General features: G+C 40.4%; 2 protein-coding genes across 19 annotated transcripts in view; one reads left to right on the forward strand and one right to left on the reverse strand.

Annotated features, from left to right (window-relative positions):
* Positions 1–5,816, reverse strand: part of ANKRD17 (ankyrin repeat domain 17) — a 159,229-nt gene extending 153,413 nt beyond the window's left edge. For 5 of the 10 annotated variants that reach the window (XM_022599575.2, XM_022599574.2, XM_089912031.1 and 2 more), the window contains exon 1: positions 4,931–5,815. In XM_022599575.2, coding sequence (XP_022455283.1) covers positions 4,931–5,341 — 411 coding nt within the window. In that variant the 5' untranslated portion in view covers positions 5,342–5,815. Of the gene's footprint in view, positions 1–4,930 lie in introns of all 10 variants that reach the window. The other 5 variants (XM_022599582.2, XM_089912036.1, XM_089912035.1 and 2 more) reach the window with 2 other exon arrangements.
* Positions 5,605–23,568, forward strand: part of ALB (albumin) — a 142,302-nt gene continuing 124,338 nt past the window's right edge. For 4 of the 9 annotated variants that reach the window (XM_089912039.1, XM_089912037.1, XM_089912041.1 and 1 more), the window contains exons 1-2: positions 5,954–6,411; positions 10,343–10,588. The gene's annotated coding sequence lies outside the window, so the exon portion shown is untranslated. Of the gene's footprint in view, positions 5,902–5,953; positions 6,412–10,342; positions 10,589–23,568 lie in introns of those variants that run through there. The other 5 variants (XM_089912045.1, XM_089912046.1, XM_089912040.1 and 2 more) reach the window with 4 other exon arrangements.

Here is a 23,568-nt window from a genome sequence, read left to right on the forward strand (position 1 = left end):
TTAAGACTTGAGGTCCAGGGACTTCCCTGGTGGCGCAAGTGGATAAGACTCTGCGCTCCCAGTGCAGGGGGCCCGGGGTTCGATCCCTGGTCAGGGAACTAGATCCCACATGCACACTGCAACTAAGAGTTCGCATGCTACAACTAAGGAGCCTGCGTGCTGCAACTAAGGAGCCGGCGAGCCGCAATTAAGGAGCCCGCAAGCCACAACTAAGGGGCCCGCCTGCCACAACTAAGACCCAATGCAACCAAATAAATAAATACATAAATATTTTGAAAAAAGGAGAAATATTTAAAAAAATAAAAAAGACTTGAGGTACCAAATATGTCCAAAGTAACTAAATAAGATACATTTATAAACTATTTTTACTTCAGAGATCTGACTTCACCAAATCCTAGCAAAGGTAAGACGCTATGACTTATTAATAACACACATGGTACGGTGCAGTAGGAGATAGAGAGATATGTAAGACAAGTTTTCTGTCTTTGGATCTGACAGAACATAGCAGACTAGATGAAAATGCTTCATCGATTAAAAGGCAAAATATGAGAATTTAAGAGAAGAGAGAGTAGGCATAGGGCTAATTTACCAGAAAGAACAGATAAATCTGCGACCCCCTACTTCACAACATAAATATGCCTTCTTCATTACCACATTACCTTAGAAGCAAGTTTCCCAATTCTAAACAATCCATATAAATGCTCGCCTGATTTCCCACAACCACGCAGTGAGAATGTTTCAAAATAACAAGGTAGGAAGGAGGGAGGTGGTGGTCATATACTTCTGAGTATGGTATCTAATGAAAGTTTTACACACATACTACAGGTTAAGGGAAGAAAAGAAGAAAAACAACAACAACAACAACTTATAAGCACCTTCAACAAAATCTTGAGTTTAACTCCAGGGTATTCACAGCCTATCCAGGCCCTAAGTTAACATCTCCTATTTAAAAGGAAATTTTTTTTTTTTCTAAGATAACCTTAAAAAGCCTAAGTCTTGAAAGGCAGGGAGAAGCAAAAAGATTGCCTCTCAACAAGGTGGTTTTCACTATAAAGTTTCATTTTGTTAGCAACTGTTACTTCTAAATGGTGGAAATATGAATATATTTATCTGTACTTCTCTGTATTTCTTTTCTTTTTTTAAATGAGCTTTTCAGAACAAGAAAAGCAAAGCTCAGGGTAGCTAATTTGTCTTCAGTGGTTGTCCTACTGCCAAAAAGTATCTTCCCCTATGCCATCTGAATTTGTTTTAACTCATCTGAAATGCCAACATCACTGATGTCGTACTCAACATCATATGGCATACCAGAGTATGTGAATGAGTGAATGAATAGGCAGGCTTTGCTTTGAATCAAACAAACACAGGTTAAGTTCGCTCTGCCACTTATCAGCTACGTGACCCTAATGAAGTTACCTAAAACCCTTCTAACCCAGTATCTTTGCCTTTAAAATGAGTATGAATATCCCCTCCGAACATCTGTATACTTCTCATACGCTTTATTCAGGATATACATTTAACCATTTGCTTTCACTCTCATACTTCCTCAAACTTATATTTAATCATTGGTATATTTTTAAATCAATGTCTTAAAATAGTTTTGCTCACCGTTGCTTACTCAGTACAGTAAAACTCCTACCATATAGTAGAAACTCCAAACATTTATGAATAATGAAACAAATACGACAACACCACAGTGTAAGGGTGAAAATGGGAATACATGAAAACTGTATTAACTCATTTAATTCTCAAAACAATGCTATAAGATAGAATCTACTATTATCACCATTAACATATAAGGAAACTGGAGAGAGGTTATGTAACTTGCCCAAGATCACAAACGTAGTGTGTGATGGACCAAAGATATGAATCCAAGCTCCATCTAATCGGAAATCCACTAATCGGAAAAGATGTGCATCACAACTTTTATGTTAGGAAATACATTTCTATTTTCCATATTGGTTAGTCACCCATTGAAAGCTGAGAAAATTACTGCAATTTTCAGTTTTTGATCTAAGGTTTTGCATCAGATTGGGGAGGTGGGTAAAGGAATATCTGAGTTACACAAATTATCTAAAACATGATTATCCTTATTCTGAAATACTGAAGAGAAAATCCAATTCTCAATAACCTATGCTAACGTTTAGTAAAAATTAGATTCTTGTTCTTGAACATTCAAATAAAGCTTTTATTTAAATTGAATCTCCTTTCCTTCCAGTGTTCCCTCTTTCAGCAGATATACAAAATATCCAGCTAGCGTTTCATCGAAGTAAACATATATATTCTTGTTAAATTATCCTCCACTTTTGTAGGTTAAATATCCCAAAACTATAACCTTTCTTACTCCTTCTTAACCTTTCAATGATTTTTTTATTGGAAGAATAATCTCAAAGACGTTATCCATATTTTTCATTGTGTAGCCAATAACAGAAAGGAAGTAAGTACAATTAAGTATTAGCCACAAGATTTCCTAGCTCTAGAAAGTTAAACTTCTGTTAACATGTCAATAAAATGGTAATGAAATGAAAAACACTGCACAACTCATCCATTTAGCTTATAGTGTACAGTGACAATTACGTTTATTTATTTCTCTATTCTGGTCAAGGATGGAGGCAGGTGCAGAGACATACTGTCCTCCTGTCTGCTTATCCCTCATCATGTACCTGTATAGATTTATACAAATGGTTGTGCTTTCTTCCACTTATTTCTCCTGACTCAGCTCCATAACAAATGACAAACCCACTGTTTACACCACTGTACAGAAGACAGAATAAAGCATATTAAAAACAAAGAAAACACTCCCCTAGTTGATCAGTCAACATATACCATTCCTATCTTCCAAGGAAAACAAACCCAACTCACAAAACTAACACACCTACAAACTTAAGCCTATTCTATATGATTTATGAATTACTAAAAGTTTTGCTTATTTGGCTCAATTCAAATGGACAGAACTATCTAGGTATGTGAAGTTTAGAGAATCATATTTCAGTAAGTACTGCACTCAACTTCATATTAAGTTCCAAACCAGAGCTTGATACTTTATCTGAGAATTTAAAATCTTAATAAAATATTGGTATTTTGCCCATAGCTGCATGATTGTGTTACCTTGCAATTGACCGCCTAGTTTTTGAAAAAGGTCAGGAGGGAGATACAGGGAATAAATTGTCATGAAAAGTATACTGGTCTGAATCATTAGAAAACTTTGATTTCCACTTTTGCTGTTACCACCACAACCAGTTTCCTTAAAAAAAAAAAAAAAGTCTCATTTTTAAAATAAACGGGTTAGATGAGATTATCTCTAAAATGTTTATCATCTCTGTAAAAATAATACAATTGAATGATTCTAACTACCATATAATAGATTTTACTGGAAATAAGGATCCTGTCACATCCTTCTCTTCACTGTTTCATATGCAGGCTGAGCAACACACTATCCTGAAACACCCAACTAGGTCAATACAAAATCTATCACTACAAACATACCCTTAGAATTCAGTAGGCTAAATGAAATAGCAGGGAGTGTCCATCTTTTTGGTATACACGCACGAACTATTTATTACATCTCTACCGATATAACTTCATCCAGCCTGAGGTCAAAGAGAATCTGGTCTTCTACTAACAGACAAGTCTCAAATTCTTTAAAAGGTATTTCCCTATTTGAAATTAGGGAACCCAAGTTCCAATAATGCAATTTTCAAAAAACCAGCCTTTTACCAAAATTAGCTGTGCTTGTGGAAAAGAATAAATGGCAAGTGGTACTTCTAGATAATTCAGTTGTTCTCTCTTATAAGTTAATTTATAATCAGCCTTTAAAGCTGCTTTCCTTCTGCTGCCTTAAGTTACAACTTCTTTCTTCAGATCAAGATTTTCAAGCTTCCATTTCAGGGAGTGGACAAAAGAGTTACAAAAGAGCTGCTAACTAGTAAGGCTAACTCTTCTTCGCTTGTTCTCAGTATGGTTGGTATGTTTTACTGAGTTTTGGTTAAATGGTCTTCTTTGAAGAATGAGGTCCTGCAACGCCGCCTGTCTGTGGAACCAGGAAAAATTATAAACAGTTATTATGAAACCAGATCACTAGGACAAACCAAGAGGCCTTCCTATTCCAACTCACCACAACCAAGCCTGGCTCCAAAGCAGACTCTTCAGCTGCCTGACGTTATGTGGAAAGCAACAAGGCCTAGCTTAATTCTTCCTCACCAAGGAAGCATTTGAAAATGTAAGAGTATGTACATGTAAGGATCAAACATATTTTTCATCCACTGAGTTACATATAAATGTATATGGACATAAGATCAGTTCATCCAAAATCCTTGAGAGATTGAGGAAGTGAAGGTTACTTCAGCAGCCACAATAGTTATGAAAAAAAAAAAAAACCTGCAGCAGAACAGTATGGAAAAGTACAGCTTCTCACGTGTCTCTCACGTACACAAATACCTAGCTCTGAGTCCATTACAACCTTGCCTCCCCCCAAAACTGCTCCCCTCCACCTCACAAGTGGGAGAAATTTACCAACCTCCTAGTCGTTCCTCAGGAGACTCATCTACCTATTATCTTACCCCTCCAGCTTTGGTCCCGCCCCCGCCCCAGGAGTAACACGGCCCTACTGGCCCAAGGCCGACCCCGCTGGCTGGGCAAAGAGGGAATCTAAGCGATTCCCTCCATCCTAAACCGAGTGAACCATGCCAGGGTAACGTGCTGTTCACCAACTCTGTGCACTCCGTGGTCCTCCCACCCCCACGTGTCAGCTACCCTCCCCCACATGTCCACACCTCACAAATTCGGCCGGGGAAAGAAAGGGGGCAGTGGAAAGCCTGGCCCCTAAGACAGATCAAGCCCACAGGAATCTGTCCCACCGCAAGTCCCCTCCCACCTTTGGCCCCTACCCTTTACGCTCCCTTCCTCCCTCCTTCCCTTGAAACCAGGCCCTTGCCTCAGAAACCTCCTCTTCCTCGTCGTCGTCGTCCTCTTCTTCCTCGCTGTTGTTGCTGCTGGTGCCGCCGCCGCCTCCGCCGCCTCCGCCACCGCCTCCACCGCCGCCGCTGTTGTCGCTGTCGCTGCTGCTTTCGCTGCTGCTGGGGGGTCGGCAAGTCCGGTTACGCTTGGCCTTGTGGTGTTGCTGCGGCAGCGGCTTCTTCTTCAGGAGCAGGTCGCAGACTCGCACCATCCCACGAGGAGACGAGGCCGAGCAAGCCCCGCTGCCGCCGCCGCCGCCAACGCCGCTGCCTACCTCCGCCGCCGGTGCAGCCGCGGGGGGGCCCGCCACAGCCGCCACCGCCGGGGGGCTCCCTTCTCCCTCAGCTGCCGCCGCCGCCGCCGCCACCGGAACCGTAGCCTTCTCCATCTCCGGAGAAAGAGGGAGGGCGCGGACGGGGGAGGGGCGTGGGGGCTACGCTCTACCGCGATTTCGGCCGCACCGGGACCAACACAGCGCTCGGTGCCGCCTCCGCCGCCACCGCCTCGGTCACCTCTACTGCTGCCGCCGCCGCCGCCGCTCCGCCAGCTCTCACCTCGTCTCGCGATACTAAGGGCGGGGAGCCTGACGATGGGAGGGAGGGAGAGGGAGGGAGCGTGAGGGAGCTAGGAGGGGGTGGTTAGAGGAGAAGAGGGAGACCGGGGTGTCGGGAGATCAAGCGGAGGGGAGACTACCCAGAGTCGGGGGAAGTGTGCCTAGCGCGACTTCCGATGGGGGGACGCCGGGGACAGAGGAGGGCCGCGGTTACTGCCGTAGCGCCCGCTACACCCGGATTTCTTCTCTTTCCTCGCTATTTCCCCCGCACACAGCCCTTCAGACCTCCCTTCTTCCTTCCTCGCTGATGACTAGAACGCAGCCGCAGGCGGAAGTACGGATGACGCCATCAGCCGTCGCCTGAGCGGTGGCGCGCGGGTGGCCGAAACACGAAAGTGAGATTTCGAGGGTCGGGTCTTGGGCCCCCGCGGGCGGGCAGTGCTGCGGTGCTGGGGGCGGGCGGGCAGGCTGGAGAGGAGCAGCCTGGGCCGGGTGGGGAACCCATACCGAAGCACGGACCAGACGCTTTGTTAGCTGGAGGCCCGGACTGCCTGATCCGGGAGGTGGAGCCTGGTTCTGGACTCTTGTACGTAGTTTCGTTTCTGGCCATTTTTTTCTACCGCCAAATGGTGAGTTAGGGCTCTGGATCTTGAGAGATGGCGTCGTGTAAAGGAAAGAGCCCACTTTGACTAAGTCTTGGGTCAGACTTCCTGAACCTGAGTTTACACCTGTGTAACCTAAAGGAGTTCGACTAAGTGAAGTCTGAGATCACTACAACTCTGAAGTTTCCAAGGGGAGAAGACAGGAGAAGGAAGCAGAATCTGTGCCAGACTCTGCTGACGATTCAGTGAATGACCCCGATTTTGTCTTTCCACCACTCACCTACTCAGCTTTTTATCTGTGAAGTAAGCATCATAAGTAGTCATCCTTGTCTGTGAATCTCTTGAAAGGAATATTGTGAAGGGGGTTGTGAGTTCAGTTGTAGGTGTCTGAAGAACTTTCAGGACTTTTGGAATAATAACGTAGCTTATTGAACTTAGAATTCTCCCTTTCAGGTTCAATAACACAGTAGCATACGGAAAATGAAGGAAACATCAAAGAAAGATGTACTGGCACAAGATAAAAAGTATGTCTCAGCTGACGTAGTTGCCGTTTTAAGACTGCTAAGTTTAGCTGAGTATGCCTGAATTTTTTTAGCCTTTTTTTTTTTCTTTTTAGCATTGGCATACCATATGAAATGTGGGCAGTTGCCAGTACTCTACAGAGTACTATGGCAGAATTGGCAATGATTGAATCAATTCATTCAAGCAAAAATTCATCATGTGCCTACTGTGTGCATAGTTTATAAAATCTAAGTCTCTGCTTCCTGGGGCTTTACAGTGTAATACGTGTTATAGTAAATATACACACGAAGTGCTAATCATCTGCCTGTTCCTCTCCTACAGCGGTTGCTAAGTTCTGTGCAGAACAGTACATTACATTATGTATCTTAACACTACAGATTTAGGTCTTAACCTCCTACTTATATATTCTTCAGCACCTTTTTCTCCCTTCCCACCAGAATACTTCTGCCGTCTTTAAATCCCAACCACATTTCATTATGTGACTTTACTTCAAACTTCACAAGAAGATCGATGCTGTTAGTCACAAACTCCTTCAATTTTCCAAATGCTAGAAACTTAGGTACTTCTGGATCTTTCCTTTCTTCCAATATCAGAGGAATGAGACACTCCCAGCTCTTATATAAGATGAATTATCCGTCTGTACTCTAGTTCCAATCCCTGAGTTCTCTTCTATTATCTTTTCTGTCTTCAATCCTCTACATTTGTGGTTCCACTGTGTTTCCTTTCCTTCACAACCAAGCTTTAAAGAGTATTCTACATTCAATGTCTCTTTTTGTTATCTGAATTTCACTTATTAACCCTCTGCAGTCTGACTTATGTACCTATCACACTATCACAAATACTCTGTTTGAAGTAATCCCATTATTTACAACAAAATGAATTCTTACTCTTTTATATAATAGGGAAATGATTATTTTGTTGGAACGATTAGAATAAGGTCACACCTATTAGAATGGACAAAGCCCCTGGAGTGACTTTCTGTTCTTTTTACGTAGCATTTTTTTTCCTTTTAGAACCTTGTAACAGAGACTTGATTAGTCATTCATGAAACTTATTTCTTCTTCCTGGGCAAACAGCTAGACTAAATATCCCAACTTCCCTTTAGTTATTTGTGGTCATGTGAATGACTTTTAGCCAGTGAAATGTAAAAGGAAGTGACATGCTCATTTCCAGGCTTAATGAAGTCCTTCCATCTTCACTCTTTGTCCATCAACTTGAAGCTAGTGAGTATGGTGATCTTAAAAACTGTATTTTGAAGATGCCAGAGCCAGAAGAGAGAAGGAGCATGAATGGCTAAATTACTACTTGGAAGACAGACACCTCCAAATTAGAAACACTGCTTTTTGGACTTCTTGTAAGAGAGAAAATTGAGATTTGAGAATTCATATGTTACAGGAACCAGAATGACCATGACTAACCTAGAAATTGGTGCTGGAAGTGGGGTACTGCTTAGACAGTACCCCATATTTTTATGCTATAAAATATGCTGTATTGGCTTACTGATGATGCAGCAGATGTTGGAGAAACTGGTATCAGAGGCTGGAAGGAGACCCATGTTTCACAGTGGCAAAATGGGGGGTAAAACTATTACCTACCTATTGAGACTGTAGCTCAGTACAATCTCAATAATAAGAGGAAATAGTTCAAAAGAGTATAAGTAATACTGTATTTTGCATTTTAGCATTTTACTTTTAGCAAGACTTTGCTAAAGAGATAAGCTCAGGAAACAGTTGCAGAAATGAAAGTGCATAGGAATATTTGGAATTCTTGACCTGGAACAGTAAAAAAATGAAACTAGAAGACGCCTTGAGTACAGTCCTCCCAAGATTTAGTGCCGGAACAAAAATCAGATCAAGGCTTTGGCCTTTCCATCCAAGGCTGTTATTTTCGATGGCCTCAAGGAGGCTGGGATGAAGTTCTTGAGAAACTGACACGGGGGCAAGGAAGCAAAGGAATAAATTGGGTTAGAGAATTATGTAAGAACTTTGGGTGTAGTTACTGGAGGCAAATAGATCATAGGACTAAATTTTTGAAGGAATTTTATTACTGATCAAAATATGAACTTGATTCAAATATTGTTCAAGTGTTAAAACCTTGAGGCAGCTGTTCCATCCCAAACTTGAATAAGTAGAAAATAGAGCATAAATGCTTTACAACTCCCCAATACTCACATAGGACGTGGCCGTGAGTAATAATGGGCAGAAAACATTTCAGAGGCCATTATTGGGCCATACAGAAGACAGAGGACAAATTCCTCTCCAAAACTAAATTGCAATCTCATCAAAATTTCCTCTACTCTCACAGATGGACCACAAAATGCCTGCTCAGTATTTCATCATTGTTATGTATCTATATTGCCTAGTGTCTCACAGTTTTCTCTTTTCCTAATGAGAGCATATTGTAGTTACCTGTTTCTGATCTACCACTGTACAATATGTTTCCTGGAATTTGGGGTGATATTAGAGATAACTTGTGTTTTTAAATTCATAGGTTGTATCTGGACCTAATGAAGAGGACTGCACATTACCTAAAAACTAGACTTTAAGCCCGACCTAGTAACTGGATAGAACTTCTAGGTTGTCTTTATTGGAGTAGGATGTGTTCTTTGTTTGGGAAGAGAGGTAATATGGATATTTAGTGATCAGAATAGTGGACACTTGCAGACACTAGATTCTTCTTCTGGGCACAGAGTTAGATTACATTTCCCAGCCTCCTTTGCAATTAGGCTTCCCAGTTAGATGTGCCAATTAGATTCTAACCAGTGGAATGTGAGTATAAGTGATGAGCTCCTATTGCATCTCTGGTCCATAAAAGATATCACATGCAAAGTTCTCCATCTCCCATTCCCCAGCAACTTAAGACATTTGTATTGGAAGCCATGTGTTGAAGATGATGAAGCCACAAGGTGGAAGGACTCTGGTTTCCTGAATCTTCACTTGGAGGATAGCTGCCTGCCTATTAACTTGTGTTAGAGTTCTTTTGCATTCTTTTTTTTAAATTAATTTTTTTTTTATGGCTGTGTTTGGTCTTCGTTTCTGTGCAAGGGCTTTCTCTAGTTGCGGCAAGTGGGGGCCACTCTTCATCGCAGTGCATAGGCCTCTCACTATCGTGGCCTCTCTTGTTGCGGAGCACAGGCTCCAGACACGCAAGCTCAGTAATTGTGGCTCATGGGCCTAGTTGCTCCACGACATGTTGGATCTTCCCAGACCAGGGCTCGAACCCGTGTCCCCTGCATTGGCAGGCAGATTCTCAACCACTGCGCCACCAGGGAAGCCCCTCTTATGCATTCTTTTGTGTGACCCACTGATATTTGAGAGTTTGTCCTAACTAATATAGATCTACCCTTGTTTCTCCAGGTGCAACCATCCATTTCCTGGTCTTAACTCCCATACCACAGGAGTGGGCCCATGAATCAAGCCAACCAAAGTACCATAATTCCTCAGTCATAGGGATTGGTTTAGGAATGGGCAGGTTAACAAAAGGAGCTAATCAGAGACAACCTCACCATTTTGGCTAGCATTATTGAGAAAGAGGCACCTCACTCTGGCTGAAGTTAAGCAAAAGCTTAAATTATCTGTGGCCTTTGGTCACCATGTGGCACAAACATGTCTGAGAAAGAAATCATTACAAGACAATAGAGGCAGTCTTGATGATATTGCAAGAGGAAAAAAGTGCTTATGAATTGAGACATATTTCTTGGCTCTCTCCTCAGAGTTGAAACCCTAAGGGGTAAGGGATAGACACTGCCAGGAAGACTTCGGAATTCAAAAACAAGGAGCTTGTGGCTTGGGCCCTGTTTCCCACCTGGAACTTTGCCCAACACAGGCAACTACAATCAAGTAGAAATGGCAACATAATATGTTTAAGCAGATGGCCAGGCAGCATTGATAACCACTCCCACTCCTGCATGTTCCTTGACTACACTGAACTGAAAAGGAGATACAGAATTCCTTAAGAGGTATGTAAATTTGATTCACAGTAAGAGCGCAATTGCTTTACACAGGCTTGCTGCAGTACAGGGTGATTGAAACTCATGGCACAGGCTGTGGTATGAATCCATGGATTGGATAGAGGATCCTATTGAAAAGACACTAACTCCCATAAATTCTAAAGTAAGGGCAGAGGAAAGACAATCACATTTTGAGAGAATAGATTGCAAATTGTATCAACAATAGACCTTACAGCAACAAATTTAGACAGCAAGCAGGCCAGATGCACCTCCAGCAATGCCATGGTAGTGAAGGACTTACCTCCAGCAACCAGATAAAATCTTAGAGAGAGAGAAAAGCCTAATAATATGTTAAACTTTGAATTCCCTGAACTTGCATCCAAAATTGATGTGAAATTCAAACGGACTGTTAAACTGGAAAAGAGTAAGAAATCTCAAAATGGCAAGGTTTGGGTTTTTATTCCTGACTAGTATATAAAATAATACCAGTGTCAACAAATGACACACCCTGAAATGTAAAACTGGTAAGTCTAGGTGGCATGCACAGTGATAACGATTCCTTGGCTTAGGAGGTTCGTTAATATTTACTATGTTGTAGCAAGCAAGCAAATTGTTAAATTTTAGATCTTAGACAATATCTATATCAAGGTTAACGTTTTAGGGGAATTGGTAGAAAAATGTCAGGATTTTGCAGTGTGTCCATTAGCAAGGTCCTACAAGAAAGGGATACATTTCAGTTCAAGCTGCCTATATGAATGCAGAAGAAAGAATACAGTTAACCCTTAAACTGTGCGAATTTTTAAAAATAAATACAGTGGCCCTCAGTATTGGGGGACTCCACATACATGATTAAATCTGCAAATGCAGAATCCACAGATCTGGAGGGTTGACTACTGGACCCAAGCATCCACAGATTTTGCTATCTGTGGCAGGTTCTGGAACCAGTCACCTTTGAGTACCGAGGAACAACTGTATATTTCTAAGGCACTCCCTTTCTGCATGTACTCAGTAATTCATGTGACTGAGAATCAACTAAACCTGCAATGTACAGGTTTGGAAAACCCATATTCTCTGTCCTGAGCTAAAGTTAGTGCAAACACAGCTAAGGAGTTGAAAACTCAGTAAAAGATATAATTGGAACCCTGAAAAAAGCCTGATTCTTGATCACCTCATGCAGCTCTTGCTGTGTATATCCTATCTGACAAAGTTTGACAAATTAGTCCCATTGTGAGGAACCATTCCCTGAGATGCAACTTGGAGGCAAGTGGACAGAGATAAATCCTAGCTGCATTATCCCTAAACTCATTGCTCAGCTTATGATTTTGGATGCAAAGGCCAAATTAGAAATACATAGTTAATTTAGTTGACTGGAGGATAGACATTGCATTCCAAACTGTAACACATTGCTAAGGGACAGAAAACAGATTAACACACCATCTCTGTTTTTGGTTTCTAAACCAGAGTTACCAAAAAGCAAGGTGACCAGCAACCAACTAAGATTGTAAGAGACTTGTATAGACAAAAAATACCAAGTCTTGCAAACAAAGGCCTATGATTGCTTAATTCCAGTACCCTCTTATTATGGGCAAGGGATCAGGGAGCACCTTCCAGAGCACAAACTCAAGACATATTAATTGGACTTCCCTGGTGACGCAGTAGTTAAGAATCCGCCTGCCAACGCATGGGGCACGGGTTCGAGCCCTGGTCCGGGAAGATCCCACATGCCGCGGAGCAACTAAGCCCGTGCGCCACAACTACTAAGCTTGTGCTCTAGAGCCCACAAGCCACAACTACTGAGCCTACACGCCGCAACTACTGAAGCCTGTGCACCTAGAGCCCCTGCTCTGCCACAAGAGAAGCCACCACAATGAGAAGCCTGTGCACCGCAATAAAGAGTAGCCCCCACTCACCTCAACTAGAGAAAGCCTGCACGCAGCAACAAAGACCCAACACAGCCAAGAAAAAAAAAAAAGGACGTATTAACTAACCAAGAACCTCATCTACTAGCTAATTAGAGTGCCCTTACTTTCCTTAAGTGTATACCAATATCTAATAAAATTATCTTTATCATGCTGTACCATGATGTGCTACATTCAAACCTGGTTTAAGAAATGCATATCACCTAGAACTCTTGGTTTCCAAGAGCAAGATGGAAAAATTGGATGAGAGTTTGGCATGTCTCCTGTTGGAGAAGAGAGTATTTCAGTTGTCCATGTTATAATTATATTGTCTTAGACTAGGGCATTTTTAAAATTCTGTGTACTGAAGAAAGCACAGGTATAGGTGCCGGGTAGCCAAGGGTAGAATGTAGTGAACAACACTTTTGTATGTCCATCTTTTCAGGAGATTCCTATACTTTATGTAATAAAGCTGTCAGTTATATGACTTCCCCTGTCATAAAGATATCTTTATGACAAGATATCCAAGCCAATCTCCAGAGTAATGTATGACAATTTTACTGAGGCTAGAGCTGCCACTTACCATCTTTGGCACAACAGGGAGCAAACCTACCTTACCATATACAGGTGTTCCTTGGAGGTATTGCAGGTTCGGTTCCAGACTACCACAAGAAAGCAAATATCAATAAAGTGAGTCACAAATTTGTTGATTTCCCCGTGTTTACAAAAGTTATTTTTACACCATACTCTAGTCTATTAAGTATGCAATAGCATCATGTGTTAAACATATTAAAGCATTATGTCTTAAGCATGTTTAAGCATTATACCTTAAATAAAAATACTGCTAAAAAATGCTACCATCATCTGAGTCTTCAGCAAGTCATAGTAGTAACATCAAAGTAGTTTCACAGATAACCAAATCATATATAGTAATAATGAAAAAGTTTGAAATGTGAGAATTACAAAATGTGACACAGAGATACAAAGGGAGCAAATGCTATTGGAAAAGTGGTGCCAATAGGTATGCTCAGTGCAGAGTTGCTACAAACCTTTTATTTAAAAAATGCAGTATCTGCAAAATGCAGTAAAGTGAAATGTAACAAAGCAAGGTATGCCTGTAGAAAAAACACACCAAGGTATTATAAGCAATAGAGACTAGAGTCCAGATAGCATTTGAAATCCAGGATCATAGACTAACCCGTTGTCCATTAATTAAGTGGCCACTAAGTTCTGTCTTTTTTCCCTCCCACACCTGCTGCTCTCATTTAAGCTATTTCAAGGTACGTTTTATACATGTGCAACTAAAATATCCCTGACTAATATAGTCCCCTGGGTGGCATAGTCCCATTCTTAGAGAATCTTACAAAACAAGGATTGGGGCAGTAGTTAACATTGTCCCACCAAAATCTCCATGGAGACATTTCCTCAATTGCCTCCCTTGGAAAAATTGTTTGACTTTATTAAGAAGATAGTGATCTATGATTACTTCCTAATTGCCAAAGTCATTAGCCTCTCCCAGGTAATTCCACAAATTACCTGGTGTGGAATTTGGCATCAATTTTTGCAGTTTCCAAGTGGGTCCCAGTAAACTAATCCCCCTCTTCTTGCCTAGGTTCTGAACAATTTGGGAAATAAAGCAAAGGATAGAAATGGGGGCCAAAATATCACTTTATTACAGATAAAGTTAAGTTGATTGATGTTGTGTAGTGGGAAAACCAAATCGGCCTGCCAACTGATCCCCAGAATTAGGCAGATTTATACCTCCAATTCCTAGCAACAACACTTGACAGGGACAGCATGGAGGATCAAATGGGAATTTGGTCTCTGGACAACCTTGTTCTTTGAGGTTGGAAGACAAAGCTAAATCAGACATTCTTCACAAATTTACTAATTTTATAAGTCACTCAATCTCCCCAAGTGTAGAGGAAGACCCAGAACTAATTGAGGTCCTTTCACAGGATGCAAACTTCAGAAGCAAGCACGGTGCTTTCTCCGCTAGCATCATTGACCAATTCCTACTTGAACCTTCCTTCCTTCCTTCCTTCCTTCCTTTAGTTTCCATGATAACCTAGTTGCTTTACCTTTTTAATCAATCCTGCTTATTCTTTATAGGCCTTTCTTCCTCTATCTGGTTCTTAAATATTAAGAGTTCCCCATGATTCTGGCCATTGCCCTATTTCTATTTTATATACTGTCCCTAAGGAATCTCATTTAAGTTCACAATTTCATTTACCGTATATAAGACTAATGAATTCATATCCCTTATCTCCACCCCAACCCATATAGATCCAGGGTTACTAATGGAATTACAGTGTTTAAACTAATGTTTCCTTAGCCTTTATCTCCAACCTAAATGGATCCAAGATTATCAAATCCTATTCATTCGTTCTATGTTCTATGTTCTCACTACCTAATTACTTTCTTTGCCTCACAACTACTGCCTTAATTTGGCTTCTACCATCTTTCATCCATTCTATTGCAAAAGTCTATTAATCTCTCTGCCTCTGATCCTACTCTACTCCATTTTATCCTCTACATTGCCACCCAAGTTAATTCTCTACCTTGTAAAAACAATTTAATTCTGGATACAAAAACAATACATATTCATTGTAGAGCATTAACAAAATATAGAAAAGCACACACACAGGAACATATAATTCCATCAGCTAGAGATAGCCACTGATGACATTTTAGTCCAACTATTTTCAGTGTTTTTTAGGTGTATTTTTTTTTTTTTTTAGATGTTGGGGGTAGGAGTTTATTAATTTATTTATTTTTGCTGTGTTGGGTCTTCGTTTCTGCACGAGGGCTTTCTCTAGCTGTGGCAAGCAGGGGCCACTCTTCATCACAGTGCGCGGGCCTCTCACTATCACGGCCTCTCCTGTTGAGGAGCACAGGCTCCAGACACGCAGGCTCGGTAGTTGAGGCTCACGGGCCCAGATGCTCCGCGGCATGTGGGATCCTCCCAGACTAGGGCTCGAACCCGTGTCCCCTGCATTAGCAGGCAGATTCTCAACCACTGCACCACCAGGGAAGCCCTAGGTGTATTTTTAAATAAAACGAGAATGCTGCTGCTGCTTGTTTAGCATGCTTTTGTTTTTGTTTTACTTAATATATGTGAGCATATTTTCAGGGCATTAAATGTCATTTGTATTGAATATATAATGGATATATCAACTTAAGCATTGCAAACTGGCAGCCTATAACCAATAGTGAATATATAATGGATATATCAATTTATTTAAGGCAAGCACTGCAAACTGACAGCCTATAATCAAAACTGGTATATGGACATACTTTATTTTGTCCTCACAGCATTACAAAGTTATTTGAATTTTGAATGCCTGTACACAAGATAATGCTGTCTTCCAATTCCTCATAGTTTCCACAAATTTTTCTCTCTTATGCCCAGTATTATTCCCTCATTTTTGTCCCTAACCTGTTTTTATTTTGTTGTTGCTATTGTTTCTGTGTATGTTTTTTTTTGAATTTGAGTTGAAAATGGACAATTTATGCAAAATTAGAATGGATTTTCATTCATTCACCAAGTATTTGTTGCCTGCCCACTATGCACCATGCACTATGTTAGGCAAGAAAATGGTGAGCAACACAAACATGGGCCCTTATACCTTGAAAAATATAGTCTAGTGTGGTGTGAGAGATATACAAATAAAATAACTGCTACAAGGGAAACCTGACCTAGGGACTTGTGTTTTGTTTGGGAGGGCAGAGCTTTCCTGAGGAAGTAAAATTCCTTTTACCTGGTACATCATGTCCACCTTTCAATGAAAAATTACAAGGCATACTAAAAGGCAAAAAACATAGTTTGAAGAGACTGAAGAGTTATCAGAACTAGAGTCCTTGCAGGAATGTTGAAATTATCAGACCAGGAATTTTAAAAATCTATGAAGAAATTGATACAGCCACTATGGAAAACAGTATGGAGTTTCCTTCAAAAACTAAAAATAGAACTACCATATCACCCAGCAATCCCACTACTGGGCATATACCCTGAGAAAACCATAATTCAAAAAGACACATGCACCCCAATGTTCATTGCAGCACTATTTACAATAGCCAGGACACAGAAGCAGCCTAGATGTCCATCAGCAGATGAATGGATAAAGAAGATGTGGCACATATATACAATGGAATATTACTCAGCCATAAAAAGGAACGAAATTGGGTCATTTGTAGAGATGTGGATGGACCTACAGAGTGTCATACAGAGTGAAGTCAGTCAGAGAAAAACAAATATTGTATATTAACACATATATGTGGAATCTAGAAAAATGGTATAGATGATCTTATTTGCAAAGCAGAAATACAGACACAGACATAGAGAACAAATGTATGGATACCAAGGTGGAAACGGTGGGGTGAGAGGAATTGGGAGATTGGGATTGACACATATACACTATTGATACTACATATAAAATACACAACTAATAAGAACATACTGTATAGCACAGGGAACTTAATGTACTGTGGTGACCTAAATGGAAAGAAAATCCAAAAAAGAGGGGATATATGTATTTGTGTAGCTGATTCATTTTGCTGTACAGTAGAAACTAACACAACTTTGTAAAGCAACTATATTCCAATAAAAATTAATTAAAAATAAATAAATAAAAATAAAAATCTATGATGAATGTGCTAAAGGCTTTCTTGGGCAAAGTAGACAACACATGAGAACAGATGGATAATGTAAGCAGAGAGATGAAAATTCTAAGAAAGAATCAAAAAGAAATAGAAGAGATCAGAAACTCTAACAGAAATAAAGAATGTCTTTGTTGGACTCAGTCGGAGACTGGACACAGCTGAGGAGAGAATCTCTGAACCTGAGGATATAACAATAGAAACTTCCAAAACTGAAAAGCAAAGAAAAAAAAAACTGAAAAAAAAAAACCACCCCAGACTATCCAAGAACTGTGGGAGAACTACAAAAGTGTAATATGAATATAATGGGAATACCAGAAGGAAAAGAAAACAGGCAACACAAACAATATTTGAAGCAATAATGACTGAGGACTTCCCCCAAATTAATGTCAGACACCAAACTACAGATCCAAAACATTCAGAGAACACTAAGCAGATAAATGCCAAAACAAAACGTACACACACACATACACATATACATACACAAAACCAGAAACAAAACAAAAAAATTACACTTAGGCATATCATATTCAAACTTAAGAAAATCAGAGTTAAAGAAAAAATCTTGAAAGAAGCCAGAGTGAAAAAATAGCTTACCCATAGAGGAGCAAAGATAAGAATTGCATTTAACGTCTCCTCAGAAACCATGCAAGCAAAAGGAGAGTGAAGTTAAATATTTAAAGCATTGAGAGGAAAAAAACACCAACCTAGAATTCTGTACCCCACAAAATTATCATTCAAGTGAAGGAGAAACACTTTCTTAGACAAAAATTGAGGGAATTTGTGGCCAGTAGACCTGCCTTGTAAGAATTGTTTTAAAAAGTTCTTCAGAGAGAAGGAAAATAATATAAGTTAATAATATAGGTGACTTCAACTTGACAGGCACCTTTCTGGTTTTGGGAGGACCAGTAGCTCCTCTGATGGCCTTATTCTGAGGTGTGGCTTTAGGTTGTAATTCTGGAAGCTCACCTAAAATCCATTTCATCTGTCCATCAAAATAATTCTATAAGCTATTTAATGTCCTATAATATATCCCTTTCTGCTTAAAGCACAGTATATTCTACTCTCTTCAACTTAACTCTGACCAATAGAGTAGTACCAGAGTGGCTATAGACAACATCCTCAAGAAAATGTGAACTTGTGATCGGTTATCTGACCTGAGTGGGTTTTAAACAAGCAAGAATCCTTTTGGCGTCAGTAGGTGGGACTCAGGAAATCTGTTGCTTAGATGCTCACTTGTGATTGCCTGGAATGTAGTGCCTACCGATGTCAAGACTTTGGCAAACCATGTGAATATAATGAGAATGAGGAATACAGGTTTGTGGAGTAGATTGTCTGCTTTTAACTATACCAAACAAAGCTTAAATGAAGACCGTGACAAATCCAGGATTTTAAATTCCAGGCTCCAGGCATGATTAGAGTTTTAGGGAGCTTCTATAATTGCCCTAAAAGAAACTTGCATCTTTAGGTCCAGAGCAATCGTATCTGAAAATAAGATGTAGAGTCTCATCTTCCAAATTGCAGGATTAAAATGAAGGTTGAATTTACAGTATTTCTGGGGCTTATATATAAAAATCAGGGACTATTTGGGATACAGTGAGACCCTAAGAACATTTGGGTGAACTCAGATAACCCTGAGGTTCATAAAACATCAAACCTCACCATGTATTCCTTACCAGCAGGCCCTCTTCCCTTTATGTTAAGACTGTCCTCTCCATGCCTGAAATCTCTGTAGCAACCCCACTTGAGGGAGCTACCACATGCCATATCTCTACCACTTCTTGGATCCAGACCAGATCTATAACTAGAGTCATAATCCATTAAGAGGTCTATATGTAACAGTGGCAAGCTTTTGATATGCTCCAGAAAACTGGAAATACATATAAAGATGAAAAAAGAATACAAGTTTAGATAGAGTCAAACTTATTGATATAGGATTCTCAATTCCATGTGGTTATAACTATTTTAGATGTAGTCACTTTGGAGTGATTATAATCATTTGTTTGCTTGAGTGACTGAAATGTATTTTTGCTGGTGGACAATGTTAAGTGGATTTGAGATATCAGAAGTTCCTTAGCAAAATGTAGAGTAAGGAATAGAAAGATTTAAGGAGAAAGGAAAACTTGAGTGATTTATCATGTTCACTCTTTCTCCTACTTTCCATTGTCTCCCAGAAGAGCCCAGAGGATACTTCCTTCATCAAGATATTGAGAAGGTAGTGACAGAAGTGTCAGTAGTCTTGAAAAGCTCAACACTCTAGTTTCCATCATCTAAAGTCTGGGGATAAAGTGGGGGGGGGATACAAATACTATTGAAAAAGGCTCTGATTTTAATAGAAATGGTGTAATCCTATAGTAGTACAGACCAATTTATTGCATTTAAGCGACAGAGGCAAGGTAGGTGTGATTGCCGTAACTGTAAGACTACAGTGGAATTCAGAATGAAAGGCCTTTGGTAATGGCAAATTGACCATGAAGCTCCTTAGGACTTAGATAGGCAGCTTACAAGAATAGTCAGCGTTACCGCATTGCATGTAGCTCTTAGCAACATTTACATTTTAGTTTATATAGATGGTATCTCCTGGAGTACAAGACCTACTACAGTGAGAATTTTGCACCCTTGAATTGTGCAAAATGGTGGCCTGGATATAACTTAAAACATACTGAAAATTGAAGCTTCTTACCTAATCTCCAAACCTGAGTCATTTTACAGTCCCTAAGAACCCCAAGAAATGGTCACATGAAGAAGATAAATGCATCACAGGTACATGCTGCAAATGTTTCTCCTTACTTTCTATAAGGGACCCATGGATATTTACTGATGCTTGGCCCCATTTCTTTAACCCTATCTCTAGCCACATCCTTGCTATGTCCTTACCATAGCCAGAGTGTATTTTCCTGCTTCCTCACTTTGGGCCCAGCAATATGATTTGTTTTAGCCAGGTCATATAGATGGAAGTAACATTGTGTCATTTGTACATGTCTGCTTGACTTCTTGCCTCTCTATCGCTGTCATGAGAACACATCCTAGCTAGTTCACATATTCAAGGAAAAAGAGATAGTGGAACAGACCCACACCAGCAAACTTGCACCTCAGCTAAACTTAAAATATGTGAATAAGCCCAGCTGAGATGAACAGAGCTACCAGTAAAAATGAAGAGCAACACCCAGGGGGCCTCTTTGGGTTTTTAAGGATAACATAATGGCATTTGTGTATGCTTCTTCAACCTATCTAATCCAGTCTAGGGAAGCTGACCCACCAATGTGAACAAGAACAAATAATTGTTGTTAACCACTGACTTTGGGGAAATTTTGTTATGTAGCAATAGCTGATCAATACTTGGAAGCTATTCATTGAGAAAAGGGAATACTCAGGAATTACTGGACACTGACTCTTAGCATACTCGAATCCCCAGGACTTGGAGTGCCACTGTGATCCACCAATTAGAATTGTTGCTTATGGAAGTAAGGTAAAGCTGCATTCCTGGGAAAATTGCATGATTAGTGCTACCATAAAAGACTTGAAAGATGTAGTGGCAATGATTTCTTTCTATTCACGTTTATGTGTCCTCTTTTGCCTATGTAGAACAGATGAGTCTTGGAGAATAGCAGTGGATTACTGTAAATATAATCGGGTAGTGACTCTAGTTACAGCTGCTGTTCCAGACATGCTCTCTTTGTTTTGTTTTGTTCTGTTTTTTGTTTTTTGTTTTATTTTGCGGTACGCGGGCCTCTCACTGTTGTGGCCTCTCCCGTTGCAGAGCACAGGCTCTGGACACGCAGGCTCAGCAGCCATGGCTCACGGGCCCAGGCACTCCACGGCATGTGGGATCTTCCCGGACCGGGGCACATACCTGCGTCCCCTGAATCGGCAGGCGGACTCTCGACCACTGCGCCACCAGGGAAGCCCCAGACATGCTCTCTTTAATAAAGCAAATCAACATAGCCTCTATCAGTTATAATATAACTATTAATCTGGCAATTGTTTTTTTCCTTCTATCTCAGTAAGAAGAGGACTCCAAAAGAGTGTTTGTTTTTACCTTGAAGGAGCACAAATATACTTTCATTGATCTGTTTCAGCTCTCTAGCTCTGGGTTACATTCTAGCCTGCACAGACCTTTACTATCTCACCATCTCATAATCCTACATAACAACACACTGGCCAACTACTTTGATGATATACTCATAGTAATGGGTGACTAGATTTCAGGGCGTGGGAGGTAAACTCCAGTGAAAATACAGGTAACTGTGACCTCACTGAAATTTCTGAGGGTCAGGTGGTCTCAGCATCTCAGTATATTCCCTCCAGCACAATAGGAAGAGTGGTGCACCTTTCCCCATATAACTAAGAAAGCACTTGATGAGCCTCTTTGAGTTTTATAAGTAGAGTATACTACATTTGGATGTGCTACTCCAATCTATTTAATGAGTTACCAACTTTGAAATATCCTCAAAGCAAGAGAACTTTCTAGCTGGTCTAGGCTGTAGATTAAGGTTCTATAACAGATTTAGAGTCTATAACAGATCAAGATGCTGTTTGGAACCAGGAGAAGAATCATGGTGTAGCCTACTAGGGCTTTGAATCAGTGCCATATAATCAACTGTTCTCCTTTTGGAATATTCCTGGGCTTGTCTTGTGAGCCTGAGTAGAGACTGAACACCTTACCATGAGAATTTAAGGCCGTGAAGTCTGGGATGACCATCACCAACTGGGTTTTATCTAACCTAACAAACCCAAACCATAAAGCTGTATATAACCAGAATCACTTTAACATCAACTGGAAGTGACATATAGAAGATTGGAGTCACTGAAGCCACTGGTAAATGACATGACCAAGTAGGTGCCTCTCATTACCAGATGCCTACTCTGTCTACATTGCCAGCATTCTATCAACCCACACTTGTGACCACATAGGGAATTCTCTATGACTAGTTGACTCAGGAAGAAAAAATCCAATCCTGGTTTGCAGATGGTTCTGGAAAATGAGCTGGCCCCTGCCAGAAGCAGATTGCTATAGCATTACAATCTCACTCAAAGGTAACTCCAAGGGGGAAGAACTTTAATCAGTGTGTGTCGTTTTCAATCTGGAAAAGCAGTGTACTTTGTCTATTTATGGGTAGTGGTTAGTGGTCTGGCTGGACATACAGGGACATGGGAAAAATGAGACCAAAGGATTAAGGGATAAGTACATTTGGGGAAGTGATACGTAGATGGACCTCCTGTAATGTTAGCAGAGTGTGAGCATATTTATATCTCATGTAAATGCTAACAACAGTAGCAGCAGCAGCAGCAAAAGAGGTCTCCTCTGCAGGGGAGGCTTATCATTGATCAGGTAGCCAATGTGACCTCTTATGTGGCTACTAGTTAGCCTCTTTCTCCAGCTAGTCATTGCTTGGTCAATGGTTCCCTGAACAAAGTATGATGACAGGGATAGAAGTCATTTATGATCTCAAAAAAACATGGACTTCTCTTCCAGAGGGCTGATCTATCTACTGCTATAGCTGAGAGCCTAATCTTCCAGCAGCAGAAAGCCAATGCTGAGCACTTGAAACAGCACCATACACCAGGGAGACCAGTCAGCCACCTGGTGGCAGGTTGATTATATTAGACTTTGTCTATACATAGGTGGAATCAATTTGTCTTCATAGAATGTATCACTATTGTGCAGCTATATTTGTTTTTCTTGCCTGCCATACTTCCTGTAGCAATGCTGTTTATAAAATGATGGAATGGCTTATTCAGCATTAGAGAATCTCATACAACATTACATCTGTCCAAAGAACTAATTTTAATGTAGATGAACTAAAGAATAACAACCATTAACAACCATGTGGTCACTGGTTTTAAATGGTTTATAAATCCATGTGATTACTGAACTATAAAGCAATGACTTTGTAGAGTGGTGGGATGGTCTATTGAAGAACTCAGTTATGATGTAAGAAGCAAGTTGGGAAGTACTGTCTTAAAGGATTCAGATACTCATTCTAATAACAGAACACATTGGTCTGAGAACAGAGTGGTGGCAGTGGAATGGCACAAGTCACTCTTAGACCTAACGACAACAAATTTTTGTTGTCCAGACTGAGACCCTTTTAATAATTGAAATGGAGGGACTTCCCTGGTGGTCCAGTGGTTAAGACTTCACCTTCCAATGCAGGGGGTGCTGATTCAATCCGTGGTTGGGGAGATGAGATCCCGCATGCCTCACGACCAAAAAACCAAAACATAAAACAGAAGCAATATTGTAACAAATTCAATAAAGATTTTTAAATTGTCCACATCAAAAAAATCTTTTAAAAAAATTGAAATAGAGCATTAAACAAACTTACATAATATTGAAAAATATGTATTAAACAACAAATTGATTTTGTTATATTGGTGGGCCTATAAAATAGTCTGAAAACTATTTTCAAAAATAAATCTGGATACACT

The sequence above is a fragment of the Delphinapterus leucas genome, chromosome 5 (assembly GCF_059928025.1).
Source record: "Delphinapterus leucas isolate spDelLeu-1000000601 "Yukka" chromosome 5, BTC_Dleu_Yukka2, whole genome shotgun sequence".
NCBI lineage: Eukaryota > Metazoa > Chordata > Mammalia > Artiodactyla > Monodontidae > Delphinapterus > Delphinapterus leucas.